Consider the following 23,473-nt stretch of genomic DNA (forward strand, 5'->3'; position numbering starts at 1 on the left):
CATAAAGATTCTATCTTATAGTTGTGATTGCTACCAGAGACAAAACATCTGTGAAAACCAGGACTAGGAATCCTACTGTATTGTCCTTGGGGGTAAACTAATTGCTACCTTGGCAGGGTGGGAGTTTTTGAATTGGTTTTATAACTTCCAGATGATATAACACATCTTACCAAAGCTCTATGTGCTGTGTGTATTATGTCACATATGTGCTTGATTCTGGTTCAGTTTTTCTAGTAAAGGGGGTAGTGTGGGAACCAGAAGTCAAGTGACCAGATGTATGTGATGTCATTCTGTAATCTAGCACTGAAATACTAGATGAGACAGAAGTCTCATTGCAGTCTGTTTGTAAAAACTGACAAAGAAGGACTCCTTACCCACGTCATCTTGTTTTTTGTTCTAGTAAGTGAACTAGCATGCAGTAATTCTTCAGATCACTCAGGAAAATATAGTGAGATTAGTTGCGTATTGTTTTTCCTGTATCGGTATGAATCTTTCTATCGGTGTTATTTTTAATATTTCCTATGATTGAAACTCTGTTTATTTTAAATAGGTGTTTAGTATTTTCATGTTATTTTATTATTTATTATTAAATATATTTAAACTTTTCGTTGTGGGTGGTCTTTTTATTTATTTTGCATTTGTTTACCGGAAAAGTCTGACTGGGCTAGAACCCATTTTCAGTAGAGGCCCGGGGAAAAAAGGTCCCCAATAGTAAACAATACATCAAACAGAAAAAGTGAAAAAACATTCACACTAAAGGTCCAGACCCACAAATTCAAAAATGTAAAGATATAAGAATGTCCGGACCACCACACTGATAAAATCTAAATTTAATAAAATAATATAAATAAAACAATGTAACAAAGTAAGCACTTTCGGGTTGTAGAACCCTTCTTCAGACATCATGTACAACATATAAAACATAATTTAAATTGAACAATATCCAATCAGAACTCAATACTGAACCCTCCTCCTCTTTAGGGCTAGTTTGATGGGAATAACACCATTCATACCTGGGACTCTATCTGCAGCTAGTTCTGTGATACACCTAGTTTCATTATATTCAGTTTCGTTGGTCAGGCCCCCCCCCCTTCTGGATATTTTGGTGGTCTGTATCACCATAAAGTTAAATGAATGATCCATGTTTTGTTTCACATGTTGAAATAAGGTATTGTGAACATTGCCTGTCCTTATAGCAAATATATGTTGTAGTATCCTAGGTTTTAATTTACAGTTTGTCTTTCCAACATAGAATGAACACCATATCCTGCACTGGGCTAAGTAAATAACGCTCCTAGTAAGGCAATCTGCATATTCTTTCAAGGAATATTTCCTGCCTGACACTGGTTGAGTAAACACATTATCACCTCTAATATACTGACTGGCTTTACAGCGTCTACATGGGAAAGTACCTTGTCACCCCATTTTGGGTTGCATGTCCCTATGCTGGTCATTACATAAATCCTTCATATGTTTACAATGTTTAAAACAGAAAAGGGGGTGCTCGGTTACCTCTTCCCCAGTTTGGCATCTGTTAACAAAATCTTCCAGTTATGTCCTATGATGTCACCTATACCTCCTACATTATTACTGTAACTCAAAGTTACTTGAAGTGGTTGTTCCCGTGCAGTGCTCACCTGTGTATTATTTCTTGCAGCATTATCAGAGACCCAGGGTTTTGCTCTTTGTGTTCTATCCTTACAGTTCTGTTTAAACGCATGTTGTATAATGTGCTTATAGCCTTTTTTGTTGAGGTTATCCATTAATAGCATGAAGTTGTCCATGTTACTGTCATCACTGGTACATAATCTGGAAGATGTATAAAAGTGCCCCTTGGCAATGTTCTCAAACATATACCTGGGATGCATGCTATCATATGCTAGGAGGCTATTTCTCCAGCATTCCTTCCTATATATAGATGTTTCAGTCTTTCTCCCATCTTTTATGGTTATACGGACATCCAAAAAATCGATTGTCATAGAGCAAGATACACTAAACCTCAAAAAATCCATTGTGGTTTCGAGGCAGCTGATAAATTGGTGTAGTTCATGTTGCGTACCTGTCCATAACATAAACACATAATCCACAAAATCAGCATAGTAGCTCAGAAACTTTTTCTATGGATGTGTTGTCAAATAGTCAAATATAACCTGATTTTCCCAATATGCATACATATTATGTGCATTTAACAGCAAAAAAAGAAACGTTATTTGATATTTTGCAATTTATTAGTTTCTTTGCTTTTTGTTGTTTTAGGTTATTGAGCCAACACTTTCAACATGATCATTACCTTGTAATCCAGTAACTCAGGTAGAGAATGTTGCCTTGGTACGGAAAAACACTGTCTGACATACTTAGCCAGTAATACATAGCGCTGAGAATATGCATTTTGTCCAGCTTCTCATGGTTGCCTTTTTTCCCCCTGTGATGTGAGTGTTAAATGACTAGTAACCTACCTAACAGAATAACTTTACAATGAAAGTAATTTCTTCTTCTTCTTCTTTCGGCTTTTCCCGGTTAGGGGTCACCACAGCGGCTCACCTGTTCTCTCATGATTGGCAGTGGAGTTTTATGGTGTCGAGTTGCCAAGCCTCGCGCCCAACCTTCCGCAGGAGGCACACACATGCACTCACTCCTAGGGCCAATTTAGAGTGTACAATCCACCTAGAGCATGTCTTTGGGATGTGGGAGGAAACCAGAGCACCCGGAGGAAACCCACGTGACCACAGGGAGGACATGCAGACTCCACACAGAAGGCACCCCAGCCGAGGATCGAACCGGAGAACCTCTTGCTGTGAGGCGGAAACGCTAACCACTGCACCACTGTGGCTGCCCTTTTACAATGAAAGTAATTAGTGTTTAAAAATCAGTTACAGCTCCAGGCATGTTACCTGACAAACTTATTTTATTTATTTATATTTACTGCTTCACATTTGCTCCCATACTTCGTTATTGTTGTATAGTGCTACTAACACTAAACAGCTTCTTTAATAAGTGCAAATATTATTCACAGCATACTCACTAGGCTAATTTTTGTTTTTTATTTTCCATGTATTTTCACTATGTCTGTCCCACCTATCCATTTAATATCAATAATAAACCAATTAAGTAAGTGACGATTTACAATCTATAGCTATACAGGAATTTTTACTATGCAACAAATCTACTACAGAAAACCAGCATATAAAAATGAATAAAACATATACAGCAAGTTTTCAAACAAGAGAAATATGAATAGAAGTTAAAATTAATGATTATCAGGCTCCCCGCCCGCTCTACATTGCATAGGTGGAATGTAATAAATCAGATAATACAAGCATCAACATTGGAACAGCTCTAGCAAGGGTAATCCGAATAAGTATATTTTGTTGTACTATTTATTGAATTAGTTTGCAGAATATACATTGTAACTGATTTCTTTATAGGTAACTTCGGCGGCAACGGTGTGATGTGACATTACTACTGCTCATTCTGCCTGTTGCCCCGATAACAGAAAAGTACCAAAGTTTTAAACAGCCAGGTATTAAGGAATTAAATCATACTGTCTCCCTTTTCTTTTTTTCAGGAATCCCATAAATCCTGATGTTATTTCTTCTAGATCTGTTCTTTGTCTTCTACTTTATGCCGGAATAAGTTGTTTTGTTTCATAAGAAATTTAGTGTTTTTCTCATTTTCTAGTAATCTTCCATCAGAATCAGACCTTGCCTCTTCTGCACTTGAGATTTGTGATGATTGCTGTTTAAGGGATTCACTGAGCACATCAACTTGTTTCTTACATTCCTCTTTAAAAATGTCTATTTTGCTTTCAAATTTATCTGTCTTTACAGATAACTCACTGCTGTTATTTAGAAAAAGCTAATTGTCTCAGAAGGAGCCACTTTAAGCCCAATGTACAGGACAGTACTATGAAAAAAGACATATAGGTTATACTAAACAGTGAGTTATCTGTAAAGACAGATAAATTAGAAAGCAAAATTACATTAATACTATATTTTTTCTGTATGCATTTGATTATTTGATCATTTGATTATTAGAATGCACAGTGGCATATGGGTCCTGTGTATTAAGGCACTCTTTTTTTGTAGGGTGCGTGGAAGAAGTGTTTTAATACAAGGTAGAACTTCAACAGTTATGGAATGTTACTTCAGTAATGATGACATTGCATATACAAGCATGACAGGCTACAGTAACTGAGGTAGGGGAGCAAGTGCAGAGGCAGACAGTGTCTGGAGATATCTAAGTAGATGCAGTACACAATATGGTATCTCTTTTAGAAGGAATCAAGCAGACTGGCAGGAGAGCCAGAAGGGGCAGGTCAAAAGGTGTGTGGGGAACTAAATTCATGAACACAATGGGTTGATAAGTATTGAAAGGACTGACTACCTGGGCAAACATCTTGTAAACAGTATTTTGCTAATCTGTTCAGTAGTAATTGACATTGTACACAGTATACATTATTTAGCTAGGGAAGATTATTAATGATGCATTCACATCGGTTGTACACTATGGATTCATTTACTTATATGACAAATGCAGATCCCTGACTGGAGCTGTTAAACTGAGCTGCATGCACATGTGGACCATTGTATTAATGATTCATTTATTTTGTTAAAACTGCAATACAGCAGCTTTATGTTACTTGCAGTTTGGATATTTTGAGCAATCAAGTAAAGTGAACGAAAACTAGATGCAGTCATTGTTGTAACATTAACCAAAGATCAGCCATCAGGTAAAGCAAACTGAAATTGGTTGCAGTCTTTTTTTTAAAAATCACCTGTGATTAGTTCACATATGAGTATCTGTTGAAAATACCACAAAAAGGTAGACTGAAACTGGGTGGAGTAGTAGTAAACACTCCTAACCTGTGATCAGTTCTGAAATGGTGGGCACTGCAACTAATGTAAAAAAAAAAAAAAAAAAGGTATTTTTTTACTGTTTATATATATATATATATATATATATATAAAATGGTGCAATAATTACTTACCTGCCTTGCCACACAGGGAATTTGATCTTTGGATATTCTGTCATAAAACAGTGGTGTAAATTGATTTTAGAGGGCTACATAAACAGGGGATGGAGCTGAGCAGTAAGTGTGGCTAGTCAACCCCATAAACATCGAACTCCATGTGGTCCTGCCTTCCACCATGATGAAAAAGCTTGCCTCCTCTCCTTGTAAGATTATTTCCTCCTAAATGTGTTAGTACAGCAGTTTTTCTTGGGGGATTTAGTAATCTAGTACCCTACCGTTTTATGCTTGATTTTGACATGTAATTGAAGCCTTACAGAATATGTGTGGATATCCTCTGTCTGCAGGCTAAGTGTATGTAGGCAAAAGTGCTCTGGACCATATCCTGCATTACTGAAATCTCACAGGGACCAGAATGGAGTGCTGCCTTATTACCAGAAGTTGAAATTTGCATTTCTTTAATATCATGTTCATCCTGTAATGTCCTTTAAAGTCCTTTCTGGCAGAGTCCTGCCAACTTGATCTTGATATAAAAAGGAATTGAATATGCCTTTTTCTTATACTGTGAGGCACCTATGATGTAATCAATAAAATTATGATAGGGTTGTGAGTGGTGTGCTGCTAACACGACTGTCTTTATATCATAATGTGTTGCAGTTTGCCTTTTTTATTGTACAACATGGACCTTTTAATTTGAGCTACATTCATTTCTTGCATATCTCACCATGCAGACACAGGGACGTTGATCTGTGGTTGTCCTCTCATGCCTTATGTCCTCATGCCTTGTAAGTGATGATGTGAAAAGCTGATGATGGTTAAAAAAGAAGCCTTGTTGTTTTGTAAAAGAAAGTTCAGTACCTTATAACCTGAAGGTTTAAATATTGATCTAATTTGGAGATACCTGCTAGGATAATTACCATTGTTTTAATTGTTTGATTGATTTGGGTTATGTTTGCTTTGATTATACTTGTATTTCTTGTTAGATATCGTATAGATTCATGTGTAAGTTAGGAAGTTTGTACTAATAAAACTGGCCTTAAAGAAAGTGGGGTCAACATTTTATTTAAGTAATGTGGTGTACTATATAGCATTTCAGTTAGGATACCTACTGAAAGCACGAACGTTACAAAGTGGGAACACTCAGATGAATGAAAATGAAAATGCAGCATTGTTGGGGGCTGCCCCACTAAATATATTCTACTCCCGGATCGCAACCGATTTTCTGCATTTTCGCTCATCTGAGCGTTCACACTTTGTAACTTTCGTGCTTTCAATATGTAACCGTTTCAACATGATGGTCCTTAAACTTACAGTATTAAGTAAAAAAATATATGTATATATATATATATATATGTGTGTATGTATATAAAACGTTTTGATTGTCATTTCTTATTTACTCTTCTCTTAATTACATCGGTTTAACAGATGAGACAGAGAGCTGTGTTTAAACACTGCTGTTTTACACATTTATTAACTGCTGCTAAGTGAAGAATCAGTGAGGCATAACAGAAATTAAAACATAAAAGTATGATTTTTTTTCACCTAATATTTCAAATTTAATGCCAAATATGCTGCAAAACTATTGTAACATACTCTAAACAGTTGCATGAAATTTTGGGGGTACTGTACTGACTGTGATCTCTGTGCCCATCTGTTACATTGAATACAGTCAAGGTAAGTGTCAGCGAGGCATGTCCTTCATTAAAAGATAAAAATAAAATGTGTGTACACTTTTTTCAATAAGTACCATGGCTTACTTGACCCTTCTGTTAATTATATGTAGCTTAACAGATAGACCAGGGAGCACTACAAGTGTCAGTGAAATATGGCCTTTATTAAAACTTGTCATAGTATATGACCTCTCCCCAGCTTTAACTTCTAAACTTATACACAAGACAATGCAGTTTCATGGATATTTTACCTCTGACTTTCCAATCTATTTGTATACTAGTATATGCCATTAATTAAATGGTCCTGAAACTCACTTCAGCCATCACCTTGGGAAAAGGCACATACAGCCATGACACATTGTGAAAGAGAAGACATAACAAAACAGTAGCATATAAATAGCAAGTATCAGTAAAACGTGTACTTTTGCTTTTATGATTTAACATAGTTGACTACATTAGTGAGCTGCATCGTCAGACCATTTTTAGCCACAGCCTGGCCAAATAGGAAGTTTCAAATTTCACATAAAATGTACACTCTGCAATACCATGCAGTATAGTAAGGGTGACATTTTCCAGAGACAGGGATACTGGATGCGTGACTACAATCGAAATACAGGGAGCAAAGTTAGTAATCACTGGTACTGAACAATAAATAGCATTTGACAAGCAGAAGTCCATTCTGAATAGTGCTGACGAAAGGATTTTTGCATGTGCAGGATAGTAGGTAGTTATTTTAGATGTTAGGTGGTACAATAAATGTAAAATTTTAACATTATGCTGAGTTGTTATATATGTTTTGTGTTTGAACCAATTCCGTAAGTCATTATCTGCAGTTTTTAACATATAATTTGATGTTGTGTTGTCCTATCTTGCCTTCATTCTTGCTGGTTGTGTCAGGAACCGAGCATCGGTTCTGACTCAGCTGCATAACTAAAGCTCGAGAGCTCTCACTGGCTCGAGGCTACACTATATCCCATGATGCCTAGTGGCTGTTCCCCAGATCTCATTTGCAGCTTCAGGATTGCTCTTCGCTGGCTCAGGCTAAGTGACTTTATTTTTTGTGTTTCATTGTGGTTAATAGTAATTTTTTTCTAACTGCCTTTTTCCTTTACATGACGTAGCTACCCTTTTTCAGCAATTCTGTCTTTTTATCCCTGTTATTGACTTAACTTGAACTCCTTTTTCCTTCTTAAGGCCTACTTGACACTGCCCAGAGGAATCCGTTTTAGTTAGAGGATTTCCTCCCCCCTTTTTCCTCTTCTCGTTATGCCGTTTAAGTTAGACACATCTCCTCAGTTGGAGGAGTACATCTAAGTTAGAGACCCTCCTCTAACTTTTTAACTTCCCAACACTTGTCTTCTTTAAAAAAAAAAAAAAAATTATATTTACATATATAGGCTGTTACTATCCTTGCTTTTTTGTAGAGTGGTACTGTGTTTTTGTTACCAAAATAGTTATATTTCTTGATTTTAGTACCGTTTTGTTAGTGAGGATGTCTAAAGAAGTTAAGCAGTCAGGATATAAAAAGTGTGACTCGTGCACACAGAAAATGTCTCTTACTGACAGTCACACTAGCTGTGTGTACTGTCTCGGTGCCACCCACCTGCAGGATTCCTGTTTGATATGTCATGGGTTCAATTCCAGGGTCCTGCAGGAAAGGAAAAAAAACTTATTCTCAGGGGTTTATTGAAGAGACACTTTGATGCAGTAGTTGAAGGCAGTCAAGCTGCAAAAACTGGACAAAACTCCAAAAACGTTTTTGGCTCTGGGCTTGGAGTCATCGAAGAGACACAACCAACCTATTTCTTCGGAACCGATACCTAGCGGCGCTGACAGACAAAAATCTACTTTGGCTCCAGCTGTGTCTTCAGAGCCATCAAGTAGTAAAAAAAGGAGCCGGTCACCGTCATTGGAACCAATTCGGTCGCTGCCGCAGTCTCCGTTTCTTCAGTCTGTGGCTGGTAGCCATAAGTCCTCTTGTTCCTCTCAGAGCCTTTCGGATGATAATGTGGACTGAGTGGTTAGAAAGTTGCTTCATGCATCGGCCTTAGCAAAAAAATTTTCCAGCCCAGAAGGTCGTGGAGCCGACACCAGTAGTGTCTTTACCCTCTGTTCCTCCTCCAATTCAGTTGAGTTTGGAGCCAGAGTGCCTGGAAGTTATTGTGGTGGAATCTTCAGTTCCGAAGTCCGATCTGGAATTTTTGGTGCCGATGTCAGCTCCGACCACTTCGATACCGTCTTCTGTCGAAGGGTCTCGGAGCCAAAACTCCCTCATTGGCTTCGGGCAGGGAGAGTAGGACCAGGGCCTTGTCGGATCTGACTCTTCCAGCTGGAGCTTTGGCGCAGGTCAATTCGACACCCACATCTGCCTCGGACCCCTCGTCCTTGGTTCGGGGGAGATCTCCTGGCTCCTCAGACCGGGAGTCTCTCTCAGCTCCAGATCGGGGTGCCTTCAAGGTGATGAGGAGTGTGCTTTCCTCTGAGACTGCTCCACCATTGGCTACAGCTACTCTTCCCCTCAAGGGCCCGGTGTCAACTTCTCCATCACTCCTCCAACCTCTGCATAGAGAACCTATGCCCCAGGATGTTCCAATTGGTGAAGCTCTCTCTTCTGAAACCTCTCCGGAACATCCCCCTGAAGAGGTCCCTCAGAAGAGAACGTGCAAGAGGAAACACATAGACTCCCCTGAGTCTGTCACATCTGATACCAACTTAGAGGAATCTGAAAGGTCCCCATGGTCACCCTCTGAGGATGTCTCATTTTCAGACATCTTAGAGCACCTGAAACAGAGAGGTGACTGGAAAGCCCTTTCCCCTTCTGAGGATGAGTCAGTATACCTGGAGGCATTTGGTTCTTGACCATCCACCTTTTGGGTGTCTCCGCCTTTTGACCAACTGCTAGGTATAGTCATTCGGAAGGCATGGGGCTCTCCAGAGTCTGTGGAGCCAGTTCTGAGGAGGCCAAACAAATTTATCACAGACCCGGAGGGCAAACAGTTTTTTACAAAAGGTGTCCCAGTAGATGCTATGTTGGTGGCGGCGGCCACTAAGAAGGAACACGCTGTAACTTCTGCATCTGTCCACCCGCCGAATAAAGAATCTCGTACAATGGACAGATACGGGAAGTGTATGTTTTCTTTAGCAGCCTTTACCCTTGGGTCACTGAACTACCCATCTCATTTTACTCACTTGCAGAGGGATCTCCTTAAGGAGTTAGTAGATACCCTACAAGGTGCTACAGCTCAGGGGTTATCTGACAAAATTAACTCTCAGCTTGCGACCTTAACCGCTATTACTAACTCATCCATGCGCCTCATTTCCTGTGCAGCTGATGGAGTGAGTAGGGCAGCAGGTACAGGAATAGCTCTGAGGAGACATTCCTGAATGCGTCTTTGTGATTTTGCTGAACCCTTCAAGTCTTCCTTTGATGCCCCTTTTGACAGCTCGTCCCTGTTCGGGCCAAAAGTGAAAGAGACCCTAACCAGGAGAGAGCAGGATGGCAAGACTCTTTCTGCTGTGGGAGTACACCCCCCCCCAACGAGGCCCTATCCCAAGGGCCAGAAAGAGCGGACGGATGTGGTTCTGGAAATCCAAAGGAGCCTCGCCAGACACTCGTGGTGATTTTCCCCCCAGGGACAGAGGGGGAAATAACAATGAAAGACATTGCCCACTCGGCAGAGGGGGTCCGCAGAACCATGGTGACAGAGATACGTTCTTGGGTCAACCCTTCCAGTGCTTCTGAAAGGAGGCCCGCCTGCCCACCTCTGGAGGCAGTCAGAGGGGGAGATTATCACTGTATCTGAAAGCCTGGCTAGACTTGACTCAAGACCAATGGGTACAGTCCATCATATCCAGAAGGTATCTGCGCTTCCTGCTGGGAGCCAGTCATTATCAGTTCAGAGCTCTGCCCTTTGTTCTTATTATAGCCCCCACAGTGTTTATCAAGTGCATGGCAGTAGTTACAGCTCACCTGAGGCGTCTAGGATTCCGGGTGTTTCCATACTTAGACGACTGGCTCCTGACCACCACCACAGAGCATCTGCTAACCAGAACAAGAAACTCCACCATTCATTTCTGCTCTCAGCTGGGTATTATGGTAAACTTAGGAAAATCTGCCTTGTTGCCATCTCAGCATATTACCTTTATAGGGGCAAACTTAGACACAAGAAATATGGTGGCAAAACTGCCTCAAGAAAGAGTACAGATGCTACACCGCCAAGTCTCCTTACTAATCAGGAAGAAAAAAGTACAAGCCAAATTTGTCCTCAAAGTCCTAGGTTCAATGACAATCACATTAGTTCCATTGGCACGTCTACAAATGAGAGTGTTACAGTGGCTTCTTTTTGCCCAGTGGTCTATGCAGGAGTTGTCTATGACTCTCAAAATTCTCATCACGAACACCTGCAAGAAGGACCTACAATGGTGGCTTCACTCCGACCAAGTAACTATAGGTAGACCATTTGTATTTTCCCATCCTGTAACCACAGTGACCACGGACGCTTCCCAGATGGGGGAGGGGGGGCATTATTTTGGACAGATGGTCCAAGGGACTTGGCAGGAACATGAGTACCACTTGCACATAAATGTACTAGATGTACTAGAGATGAAGGGTAGTGCTTCTGGCATTGCAAGCATTCCACAGCTCTCTAATGACAGGTACTATTGCAGTTCAAACAGACAATATGTCAGTGGTATGGTACATCAACAAGCAAGGGGGAACCAAATCCTACACCCTATGTCAGGAGGCTCAAAGGGTATGGCAATGGACAATTTCCTCTCAACGTTTTCTGACTGCAGTGCATATCCCGGAGAAATCCAACGTAATAGCAGACAGGTTGAGCAGAGCGATCCTTATGCTTCATGAGTGGTGTCTGAATCAAAATATTGCGAACAAAATTTTTCACAAGTGGGGCCAGCCTTGTTGCAATCTATTTGCCACGTCCATCAACACCAAATGCAGCAGCTACTTTGCCCTAGTCCCCCCTCCGGGGAAGTCATCAAGGGATGCACTTGTACACAATTGGCCCCTGGGACTTCTCTATGCCTTTTCCCTGTTTTCATTAATACCCAAGGTACTCCAGAAAGCAAAGTCATTGAGTCGCAAGTTAATTCTCATTGCCCCTTACTGGCCTCGACAAATATGGTTTCCCTTCCTGTAGCCCTATCTTCTGGAGGAGCCCTGGATCCTGGACCCGGTGCTGGACCTCCTGACTCATCAGTCAGGAATGCTCCATTTCCTCCCTTCAAAATCTCAAGCCGACAGGTTGGTTACTCCACTTCCAGTCTTTGCCAGGCTTCCAGATTTATCCCTGGCAGTAAAGCACATTTTGGTTTCATCACACAAGAATACAACTAACAACTAGGAAACTTTATGCAAATAAATGGAAGAGGTTCTCGTATTGGGCAGACAGAAACAACATAGATCCCTTTACAGCTCCTCTATCTGCGATTCTTGAATTCTTAATGGAAATTTTTGATCAAGGTGCAGCAGCAGCCATGGTAAGAGTGCATCTAGCTGCTATTTCAAATTACCATGTCGGACACATGGGGTCCATCATCATGTCCCATAGATTATGTAAAGCCTTTCTCAGGGGTACTTTTCTTCTAAGGCCCCTCCTCCTCTGTGGGACCTCAATTTGGTATTGTCCTTGACCTCACCCCCCCTTTGAACCAGCCTCCTCGTGTTCACTAAAGTTCTTATCTTGGAAGACCAACTTTTTAACAGCAATTACCTCCACTAGAAGAGTATCAGAATTGCAAGCATTGTCTATTCATCCTCCCTAGTTAATCTTTTATAAATACAGAGTGTCACTCAGAACGAATCCTTCCTTTCTACCAAAAGTTTGTTCTGAGGCCAATTTGAACCAGTCTATTGAGTTACCTGTATTTTTCCCTAATTATGGCAACAAGGCAGAATGCAAGCTTCATCAATTGGATGTACATAGACAACTACATTTTTACATACATAGGACCAAAGAATTTCGAAAATCCGACCAACTCTTTGTGTCTTTTTTAGACAACCGGAAAAGTGTTGCAGTTTCAAAGGTCACCTTATCAAAATGGCCCACGGATACCATCACTTATGTCTATAACCTGCATGACAACTGCCAGGCAGAATTACAGGGCATTCAACTAGAGCAGTGGCTACTTCTGTTGCCTTCCAAGCTAAACTTCCTTTGGACTCAATTTGTGCAGCTGCCACATGGGTCAATCCTCATACCTTTATTACTCATTACTAAGTAGATGTGGCCTCCCGGAATAGGGCTTCCTTTGGATCCACAGTTCTGAAGAGTTTATTCCCTTGAGACACCCAAGATGAAAGTGCTGGGGACGTTGTCCCAACCAGCAAGAATGAAGGCGAGATAGGACAACATAACATAAAGAAGTTATGTACTCACCATAACGTTCCATGTTTGTTGTCCATGATCTCGCCTTCATTCTTCTGACCCATCCTCCTTTCCCCCTATAGAGAGGATCGAGAGGAACTATAAATTGGCTATAGGTGTCTGACTCTCTTCATGCCTGTTTGAGTAGGGGCAGTGCATCTATTTCATTTTGTTTTTTATGGGATGAGTTGGTATAATCTAGTGTTAGTTCTCAAACGAGATCTGGGGAACAGCCGCTAGAAATCATGGGGATATAGCGTAGCCTCGAGCCAGTGAGAGCTCTCGAGCTTTAGTATGCGGCCTAGTCAGAACGATGCTTGGTTCTGGACCCATCCAACAAGAATGAAGGCGAGATCATGGACAACAAGCATGGAACGTTATGGTGAGTACATAACTTCTTTTTTTATACTTTCAGCCAGTTGCTGGAATGCAGCAGTCAGTCCTGGATTGTCTGGTGATAGCTCATAAAATTGGAGAAGAGAGCCTTTATATTCCTTGCATGAGGTACAGTAGCTTTTAGATTTTCCTGCATTTCTTGTGTGTTTCATATTGTATAGACTGAAGTTTGGTTTAGGGGTACAAAAGGATGAAAAATTGCAGTTTTACACTGCCAGAACATTGTGTGTATGCCATGAGGAGAAATGGAAGATGTTCAACAAACACTGCCTTACTGGCAGATGGGTAGTAGTGCCTTGCTGCCCCCCCTCTGGCAGTCTGTCAGAGCTTAGAACTACTCCTACTTCCTTTCTGTGAGCATGAAGAATCAATCAACTGGCAAGACCAGAACAGCCCTACACACACACACACACACACCTTTCAGTTTTCTTGTGCCACATAGAGAAAGATTTTCTTGGGTGACACCAGCTGCAAAGCTTAGATAAGAAACTCCTTTTGGGTTTTATTTCCTCCCTCTGCCTTTTCTATCATTGCTTGTACAGGGAACTGCACCGCTTTGACTGTTTTTTCTTATTAGTAATTTTGTATATGCTTCTGTTTTTACTGTGACTAGCACAATAAGGCCTGTTGATTAAAAAAAAAAACTTCAGTTGGAAGTCTTGACAGGAAAACTTGCAGGTATAGCATGTTTTTCTTTAGGTTATAGTTATTTGAGGTGATTGAGTAGGATTACTGCATTTTAAATGTTTTTTTTTCATTCAAATTACACTTTTGTTGCCGTTTTGTAAATTAAAACTGTAATTTTATTCATTGTACTCTTTAGAATAGTAACCCCTAAAAAATAGACTTTAATTTGCTTTTGGTGCTGTTTTGTATGTTAAACATTTCAGACAAGACTTTTCCATCAGTTTGATTTATTTCCTTTCTAATACTTTTTTAGGCTGAATCCATTCATTTGGGCTAAAACTAGCCTTTTTACAAAATTTTTTGCATGTGTTTTGTGGTCTGAACTGCGTTACTGAAAATACTTGTCATGTCTTTTAGTGCAGTGTTAATAATATCCTTACAGCAGTAGTCTTAAGATTTCTATTTAGAAGGAGAAGGGTACAATCTGCCCATCTTCGAACTGGTCTGACTGTGCAGCTAGTATTTGGTATTGAGCTGACTAATTTCTTGTCCCCTGTGTGGATGGACTCACTCCTCCCAACCATCTTCGCCATCTGCAATTAGTGTACTGTATGCCAAAAAGTGACATAAGTCCCAACAGGTGGTGGGACACCAGTTTCTGAATGAGTTTTCACTTGTTATGATAGCTATAGCTAGATCCATTGTTGAAGTAGTTGACTGTGGGGTGCATATGTGGGTTACGAGTAATGCTGGCTCTTTTACCATTGCTCATTCTGTTAAGGATCCTCTCCTGAAGGCGATTCTGTGTCTGAGGATTCTGACTTGTCTGAGTCGGATTAGCCTGGTTACTTTGAGGAACAAATACAGGTACCAAACATTTTTTTTTCCCCAAATGCTGACTAGATTTAGATGTATTCATGTAGGAACCATCTCCAACTGCTCCCGAGATTAACAGTGTTTACGATCTCTTGGAGAATGAGGCACCAGACTCTGTGCCCTTTCCTCCGTTAATCTCAGTGGTGGAAGATATCTTCAAAAACATTTGTAGTGCCCCCCCCACACACACACACAAACACACACTCTTTTTAAGGTTGTGCCTAAGAAATTGTTTAAGAAATTTAGAGTATGCATGACCTTGCCTGGCCTCCAAGTCCATTTGTCTGTGGATTCTGTTTCATTGTCCCCACCAAGTTTTGCCATTAAGACCATGTCTTCTAACTCAGTTCATCAAGATAAACTAGGCAAGTGGCAAGAAAGCTGCTGCAGTCCATCACAGTAACATTTAAGTGTTTGACTACCATTGTTTTATGTGGAAGCTTGTGTTCATAGGTTCATAGTTGAGTACTAGGCTAGATGACATTGTAGGCCATTTTAAGCCAAGCCAATTTCCCTTCAAAGTTGAGAAGCAAAACCTGTACCTTGTGTCTGTGAGATAAACACAGTAACTGTAATACTGTGAGATGCATGCATAGTTTAGATGAGTTTTTTACATTGCTGCCAACAGAGCAAAAGATTTATGTTAAACATGTTGTTTTCAGTGTTCCTCAGGTGTCAAAATATGCCTTAAAAAGTGTATTGGAGGAGGAGATACTAATAGAAATGCAACATTGTTAGTGGTGATTAGGAGTCCTGCATTGTTGCACTCCCATATTTTTTCTGATGAGCTAAAAAATTAGATTGTGAAGGCTCCTCTTGAATCTGGTTGTGAGTTTGTTACAGAAGCTTATCAGATCCTTAAATACTGGGATGATGGAGGTAAATTAATGAAGAGTGCCGAAAAAGTTGCATATTCCCAAGTTCTCCTCCTTTAAACAAGATATCTTTCAGTGGACTGACAAACAGAAGTGTCAGCTGAACAAGAACCAAGGCAATAAAAGGAAATGGTAGGATGACAACTCCACCAAACTGAACAAGAAGGGTTCCTTTCCTAAAAAGGATACCTCCTTTTCCAACTTATGACTATGCCAAGGAACAGCACCCACCTTTGCCAAGTCCCTGTCAGGTGCCTCATCTCTCAATATATCCCTCAACAAGGTGGCCTGACTCCCAGAGGTTTTCAAAACTGGGTGCTAAACATTAGTGGCATGGATTGCAAATGGCAGTTGAAAGACCTACTCTCCTACATTCAGGGGACTTTTCCCCGCATTTGCCGGACCAGACTTTATTCCCTCCTACTATCCAGCAAATGCTGGACCCAGGAATCATAGAGCCAGTCCCTCCTTTGGAAAGAATGAGAGGCTTCTACTCCAGAATTTTCTTGCTTCCCAAAAAAAGAGCAGTCATAAAGGCTGGTGTTGGATCTTTCTTTTCTGAATATATTTGTCAAGGTCTCCAAGTTCAAGATTCTCACCTTGCAGACAATAGTTCCTCTGTTGCTAGACAACTGCTTCATGATGACCCTGGACATGAAGAATGCCTGTCATCATATCCACATCACTAATCACTTTGAGGTATTTGAGATTTGTTGTCTATTTCACGCTATTCGTTTTCTGTATTACCCTTTGGGCTATCCACTGTACAGTGTGTGTTAACATAATGCCTTGCTCTGGTGGTGGTTTCTGGTCATTCACATCTTTCCATACTTGGAAGACTTGCTGATGTGTGCAGAGTCTATGTCCAAGTGTTTGGAATTGCTAGAGAAGGTCTCCACTCTGTTCTCCCATCTTGAGTTCAAGTTGAGCCTCTGAAAGACATGTCTGACACCCTTGCAAAGACTTGTTCGACTCCACCAAGATAATAATTTTTCTGCCTGAATTCTTCAAGAGGAATGTTAATTTGGCTAGAGAATTCCTAAAAATACTTGGACTGATGGAGTCTATGATTCTCATGATACCACTGTCCCATCTTCCCATGAGAGAAAAATTCAGTGGTATGTCTGCAGTTGGATCCAGCATCTCCATTCCCATGAGTCCCAATTACCATTGTTGGCATACCCCTCAACTTTACCTAATTCCTTGTAATCTCCCTGTTTTGAGGCTAAAATAATGGAGTGGCACGAATTCCCAACTGGCTCCTTGAAATCACAATTTTTTTTCTTTATTTCAATTTTTTGTTAATGCCGACATCATCTCTCATCGCCAGTCAAGCAGTGGGGTACTGGGGCTCTGTCCCAACAGTTACATGAACCAAAAACAGTGGGAAATAGATAAGACAGCTTGCTTTAAGTAATGTCTGAACAAGAGACAGTCAGATAATGATCTGTGAGACTGAAACATTGTAAAGCTCCCTAGTAATGAGACTGCTATTGATGCATTACCATAGACCAGATCAGGAAAGATATAAAATTTGGTGTGTCCCATCAGATATAGTAAAGAAAGATCTGTCTTTATTTGACTCTGTTCCATCATGTTTATAGCTGATCAGATTTTCATACAGATGTTGTTTTAAGAAACTGGTGACAGGGATGCTACTGTACAAAAGCCACCCATGGACCGGCAACTATGTTATGCTAAACCATAGCTGGTGGGTCTGATGTATCGTGATCTTCCAAAGTTAGTTCAAAAGGTGTGATAAGTTTGGATACATCTTCATTAACAGCTACGTCACGAATAGTCAGGACAGGTTGTTTATTATCAATGTCAATAATTGATACTCAAAAGGTATGGAATACGGGGTCGTAACCATCGGTAACTTAAACTGAAAGCTGTCCATTTTCACTTCATCATCAGAGGTGTGGAGGTAATAAATCTTATTACCTGCCAGGTGTAAATATGTAAAGGATGTAATTGGTACACCTGGGTTGTCTGTACTTTCTAAATGGCCCCAAATTGGAGCCCGGGTGATAGTGAAATGCAATTCTTCAAAGGGGCTATTAATGCCACTAATACTAAGGAGATCGTTGGTGAGAGTTATCTGGCCTCCCTCCTTTAATGTAACTTCTTTATTAATTACATCTGGAAAAACCATGCCGCTGATGCCAATACTTGCATAAAAGTACTTGTCTATTAGAGGATTAATGCCATCTGTAACTTCAAATTTTATGAGGTCCCTTATTCTTTCTTGGCCTGTGTGGACATACTGAATAAGTTTTTTGTCAATTTCATCTTGAATGAAATTCATACCTAAAGTAATATTGCCCACTACCACATCACCTTCCTCCATTAGAAGCTGTAGAAGGCCCTGACATGGTCCAAAACGAATAGTGTAAGTAAATGTTTTGTCTTCAGAGTCTAAATCTGTGGCTTTAAGTACTTTGTTAGTTATTATTTTAGACTGCTGACTTTGAGAGTACATGGGTGAAATTCTTGGCTAGGCTTATAAGGGCCTCTGGGCCAGTAGCCTAGTATCATCCTATGAACTGACCAATTTCGACTTCAACCCAGTCATTAATGGTCATTCTTGGAGTCTTGTCATCTACTGGATGAATAAATCTTTTTTTGTCAGTGGTGTGTTTCCCATTGGTTAGTTTTATTTCAGAGCTGTCTTCCTTAGTTTGAGTCATTGTGCTCATAGACAATGTTTGAGCCTTCTTTAATTTGTTCTAGTGAGAAATTATTTACAGGAAGAGGGCCACTTGCTAGCTGCTGCATGGTATTATCATGCTTTTGAGGCATAGTTATGAAATCAAGCTTGTCTTGGGGGAGGTCTGCATCAGCTGCATTTAAAATGGAGGTGTCTATCACAGGACTCATGCCTTCCATTACAGCGAACTCCTGAACAAATATTTCTGTCTTCTCATCGCTAATCAGGATAATTACTTGTTTGTGTCTTTCGGCTTTTCCCGGTTAGGGGTCGCCACAGCAGAACTCCGGTCTGCTAATGATTGGCAGTAGATTTTTACGTACTGGCTTGCCAGGCCTAACGCACAACCTTCAACGAAGGAACGCCCATTCACGCATGTCGCTACACAGAAGACGCTCTAACTGAGAATCGAACGGGCAACGGTCTAACTGTGAGGCGACAACGCTACAGCAGCACCACCACCACAATGTGCTAATTGGGATAATTACTACTAGGAAAAAATGATGATCGGAGAAGTTAATGCCATCTGAACACTGGAGGATGAATCTGTCTTCACAGGGTTCTACTCCTTTGTGTATGCTTTGCATATAGTTGCTGTGACCCTTATGGATATACCCAGTAGCAAATGCACTAATTGGCGTCCCCACACTTGCTTTTTCAGAACCAGGAGCTGGAGCAATATTTTTAACAGACTCAGATGTTGGTTTGACAATGATCGCGTGAAGTATGTCATCACTGGGGGTATCTACATCTTTGGCATTTAAATTACCAAGTGTCACAACATTATTGTCTCCCTCTGGCACTGCAAATTGCTCTCCCACTGTGACTATTGGAACGGTGTTGTTGACCAGGAGAATTATAACTGATACACAGACACCCTGGACTTTCTCTGCAATGACCCATTCATCAGAAAGATCTGAAACTGTTAAATTAAATGAGTCATACTGTTTTGGGGACCAATCTTGCCACTTGTGTAAACATGACACTGACCTACTAATAAGGTCTTGCTGAGTGAACCGTTCTGATGGGACACCATTTACCTGTATGTCTCCAAGCCTGGGAAGCTCTTCTACAATAAAGGTCAACATTAAGTCATCAGTGTCTTTGTCCCTTCCCTGAATGACATTGGTTGTGATTTCAGTTTCTCCGTTTTCTAACACATGTATGGAAGCACCTAATAATACAGCAGGAAGCATGATGGTTGGTTTTTCATCATTTGCTGGCTTAACTGTGATTCTGATAATAATAGGGACTTCATGGACCCTATCCCCAACTGTCATTTTGAAAGAATCACCTGTTGACTTGTCCTCATTGTGCTTGTAGGAGATGCGTCCTTCTGCAATATCTTCCAGTACAAGCGTTTCACTGTTTGCCATGTCAGTACCAAGGTACTGCAGATACCCATGCTGTGGACATTCAGATAAAGTGAATGTTATCTGATCTGTATCTGTATCTGTATCTGTGTCTGGGTCTGTGGGATCTAGTTCTTTAGTTGTGATTACAAAAATGTTGCTTTTTAATAGGGTGAAGCCAGTGTTAGTAATCTGAGGTGGTTTGTTATCCACCAGCTGTAAGCATATTGTGACTATATGCTCTACTGAATTACTGGCGGGGTCTTCCACTGTATAATAAAATTGTACCACTGCTGGGGTTTTACGGAGTTCTTGATCTGAGGGATAATAAGCTACTTTATGGTGATTCACCTATGCTTGTGTAAATTCTGTGATCATTACGTTAGGGCTGTCTGTAAGTTTAATCTGGCAGTTGGCACAGGATTGTTCTCATTTGTATCAGTTAGAAGCTTTTTAATGGTTTATTTCAGGTCGTGGTCATCTGAGTCCAGATCAGTGTAGCCCAGGAATTGTTTCTTGAAATGGGTTGTCATATTCTTTAGCAGTACTATAGAGGGTGGTGCCTGGGAAAAGTTCAAGAGGGAGGTCATCCACTGGGTGAATTTTGATAGTGAATGTATGTTCCCAGATCATAATACTGCATCTCACTGACGCTTTGGAGTCAGGAGTATTGTTAATGAGTGATTGATCTGCAGCTGTAATGTCCTGTTAGCAGTCACTGTCCTTTCTTTGAGAGGAAGGCAGTTCTATTCACTTGCTGCTCACCCTGATGTCATTATTATTATTATTGTCATGGAGCTGTCTTCATTTGCAGCCGAGGGTGGAACTGTTAGGCCAATTGTTTCTTAATTTTATTTCTGCTGGAGAAGTGAAGAGCTGAAAACCCACAGCAGAGCTTTTGAGTCAGAATGTTTCAGTTCTGAGTCTTTATGATTTTTGTTTTATTACTGTATTTGAAATTAAGGATGCTTGCTCATGGTGTCATGTATTTGTTTTATGGGATTTGTAAATTATGTAAATTATGCATCTTTTTTATTAAAATTGTTTAAAAGTTCAGTTTTATTGGACAGCATCTTTGTTCAAGGCAGCAGTTGTCTGCATAAATGTTAATATAAACTGACTTTTACACAAGCAGGTCAAGCAAGTAGTGTCAGTGTGACATTTTAGTGTTTGTGTCTATTTTTTGCTGGTCAGAATGTTATATTTGGGAAGATGATAAATCTGTCTGGGGTTAGTTGTAGGCATGGTAAGTGTAGAGATAATGCATGTTGATGGCATCCCACAATTCCGTCAAATTGGGAAGGGTTACATAATTGTATATGCAAATTTTATGCTAATCAGTGTTCCAATTTCTGGCCGGTTGTACCTACTTTTCATGGGCCTTTGTCCAGATTTTTGATGTTTCCAGTTTGAGTGGTATGATTGCAGACCTTCATCAGATGAGAGTTAAAGTGGTGAAGAGATCAGTTGAGTATCAATCCAGGTCTTGCTTTCTCCCCTCTGTTGCCAGTACAGTCTGTTCATACCTCTCACCCGTACCAAATCTCTCGGTTTTCCCCTGTTTTTGAGGTCCAAATAATGGGGTGCCACGATTCCCGAGTGGCACCCCTTAATTTCCGAATTTCCCAGCTTTTTTTTTTTGTTTAATTTTTTTCCAGCTTTTTTTTTTCGGACTGACGTCATCACGGGGAGGTGTGTGCAGTGACGTCAGCTCCGTCCAGCCTGTTGGAATTCTGCTCTGGGCTGAGTGAGTTTACAAGAGGGGCAGGACAGACAAGTCAGAGGGAAGCCTGAACATGAACACTGAGCTGCTACATTTATTTAACATGAACACTGAGCTGCTTCTACATTTATTTCCATTGATTCCAGGTAAAGGCCTTTACAATAGAACACCTATGTTGGAATTATCACTGCATTACTTTCCATATGTAGATGTACTGCCATACTGTGGAGCATGCGCAATTTGAATTGCGTTTGCTCATTTTATTATTCATTTGAAGTATTTGAATTGCATTTGCTGCATTTTATTATTTATTGGAAGTACTGCATTTTATTATGTACGTGTGTGTGTGTGTGTGTGTGTGTGTGTGTGTGTGTGTGTGTGTGTGTAAAATGTCCCTGGTAGTTAGGGTTACTCAGGCTCAAACCCTTTACCTTAGGTACAAGAAGCAAGAGCCTGAGTTCTCTACCCATACCACCACTTCTGATTGAAGGAGTTTTAGCTCTCAACTGTACAACCTTTTACATAATGTCTGGAATGTGTTTGGGTCTTACTTTTGGTCTGTTCCTCTTAAAATTTGGATGGTGTAGTGGTAGTGTTGTTGCCTTACAGCAAGAGGTTCTCTGGTTCAGTTCTTGGCTGAAGTGCCTTCTGTGTGGAGGAGTTGTAGCTGTCAATTGTACAAATTTTCACATATCTGGAATGTGTTTGGTTCATAGTTTTGGTCTGTTCCTCTTAAAATTTGGATGGTGCAGTGGTGGTAGTGTTACCCCACAGCAAGAGGTTCTTTGGTTTTGTTCCTGGCTGAAGTGCCTTCTGTGTGGAGTCTGCATGTCCTCCCTGTCTTTGTGCGGGTTTCCTCTGGGTGCTCTGGTTTCCTCCCACAACCCAAAGATATGCGTCTGAAGCATTTCTCCCCAGGCCTCTGCTGAAAATTAGCTTTGTTCCAAGTCGGACTTTCCCAGTAAACAAATGTTAAAAACCATAAATTTTATTTTATTTTGGCAAATCAGTGAGAACTGAATTCACTAAATAATGATAGCCAATTAAGTTCATCTTCCTATCTTTTAGGAAACAAATGGTAACACAACATTTTATTCTAGCAACTTTCTAAGATTATACAAGCAATGTTTAAAATGTGTCCCCGGTTTGTGGCCTTTGTCCCCCCCAATAAATTTTGGCTTTTTCCTGATTTCATGTGCTACACAGTTTTTCAGGGAAAGAGAAGTTTAGTGTTGCTTATGCAAAGTCTACTTGCATTGTTAGTACAACAGGTAGGATACTTGCTTTTGCTGCAGAAGGCTGTGGGTTCTACTCCCACAGTCTGTAGATGGATTGCGGAGATACTGTACTGTGTTATACTTTTAAAGGGGGTGGACGCTGCAGTCCTGAGAATGTCCTCCTTTGGTGGAGATACATATTAACTATGAGCCTGTTATCAGTTTGCCATCCATTCCCTATTGAAACATTACTAGCTTATCATTTTTTAAATGTAACATAGGCAATTTATTCTTTAAGGGCAACAGTCACTTTAGTTGTAGACGAAACAATGAAATATAAAGTTGTTTGCTAGCAGCAATCTAGTTACAGATCTCTCTAAGATGGAATTTAGATGACTTTTACTTCTGCAGAGATTGTGCATATTTAGTGATACTGGTGGATTGTAGAAGTTTGAGTAGACTTTTGTGATGGAAATGTTCTGAATTGGGCAGTTTTGTTGTTATTGGTTCATGCATTTGGTTTCATTGCCATTACTTACTGGAAAATGTTCAAACAATAAATTTAAAATGTGCTCTAACAAGTGTGCTGTATTATACAAGGAATATAATTTAATATACAAGGAATATAATTTAATAAAGTCAGGAAAGTATATCAAAAAACACGTATGTTTC

At 40.3% G+C, this 23,473-nt stretch overlaps 1 protein-coding gene across 5 annotated transcripts in view; it reads left to right on the forward strand.

The window, feature by feature from the left end:
- Positions 1-23,473, forward strand: part of BTBD8 (BTB domain containing 8) — a 1,983,533-nt gene that overhangs the window by 1,052,912 nt on the left and 907,148 nt on the right. For all 5 annotated transcript variants that reach the window (XM_044085661.1, XM_044085663.1, XM_044085662.1 and 2 more), the window contains one exon: positions 13,441-13,529. In XM_044085661.1, the coding sequence (XP_043941596.1) occupies positions 13,441-13,529 (89 nt within the window). The remainder of the gene's footprint in view (positions 1-13,440; positions 13,530-23,473) is intronic.

Source organism: Protopterus annectens, chromosome 10.part0 (genome assembly GCF_019279795.1).
Source record: "Protopterus annectens isolate FY-2018-M chromosome 10.part0, PAN1.0, whole genome shotgun sequence".
Lineage (NCBI taxonomy): Eukaryota > Metazoa > Chordata > Ceratodontiformes > Protopteridae > Protopterus > Protopterus annectens.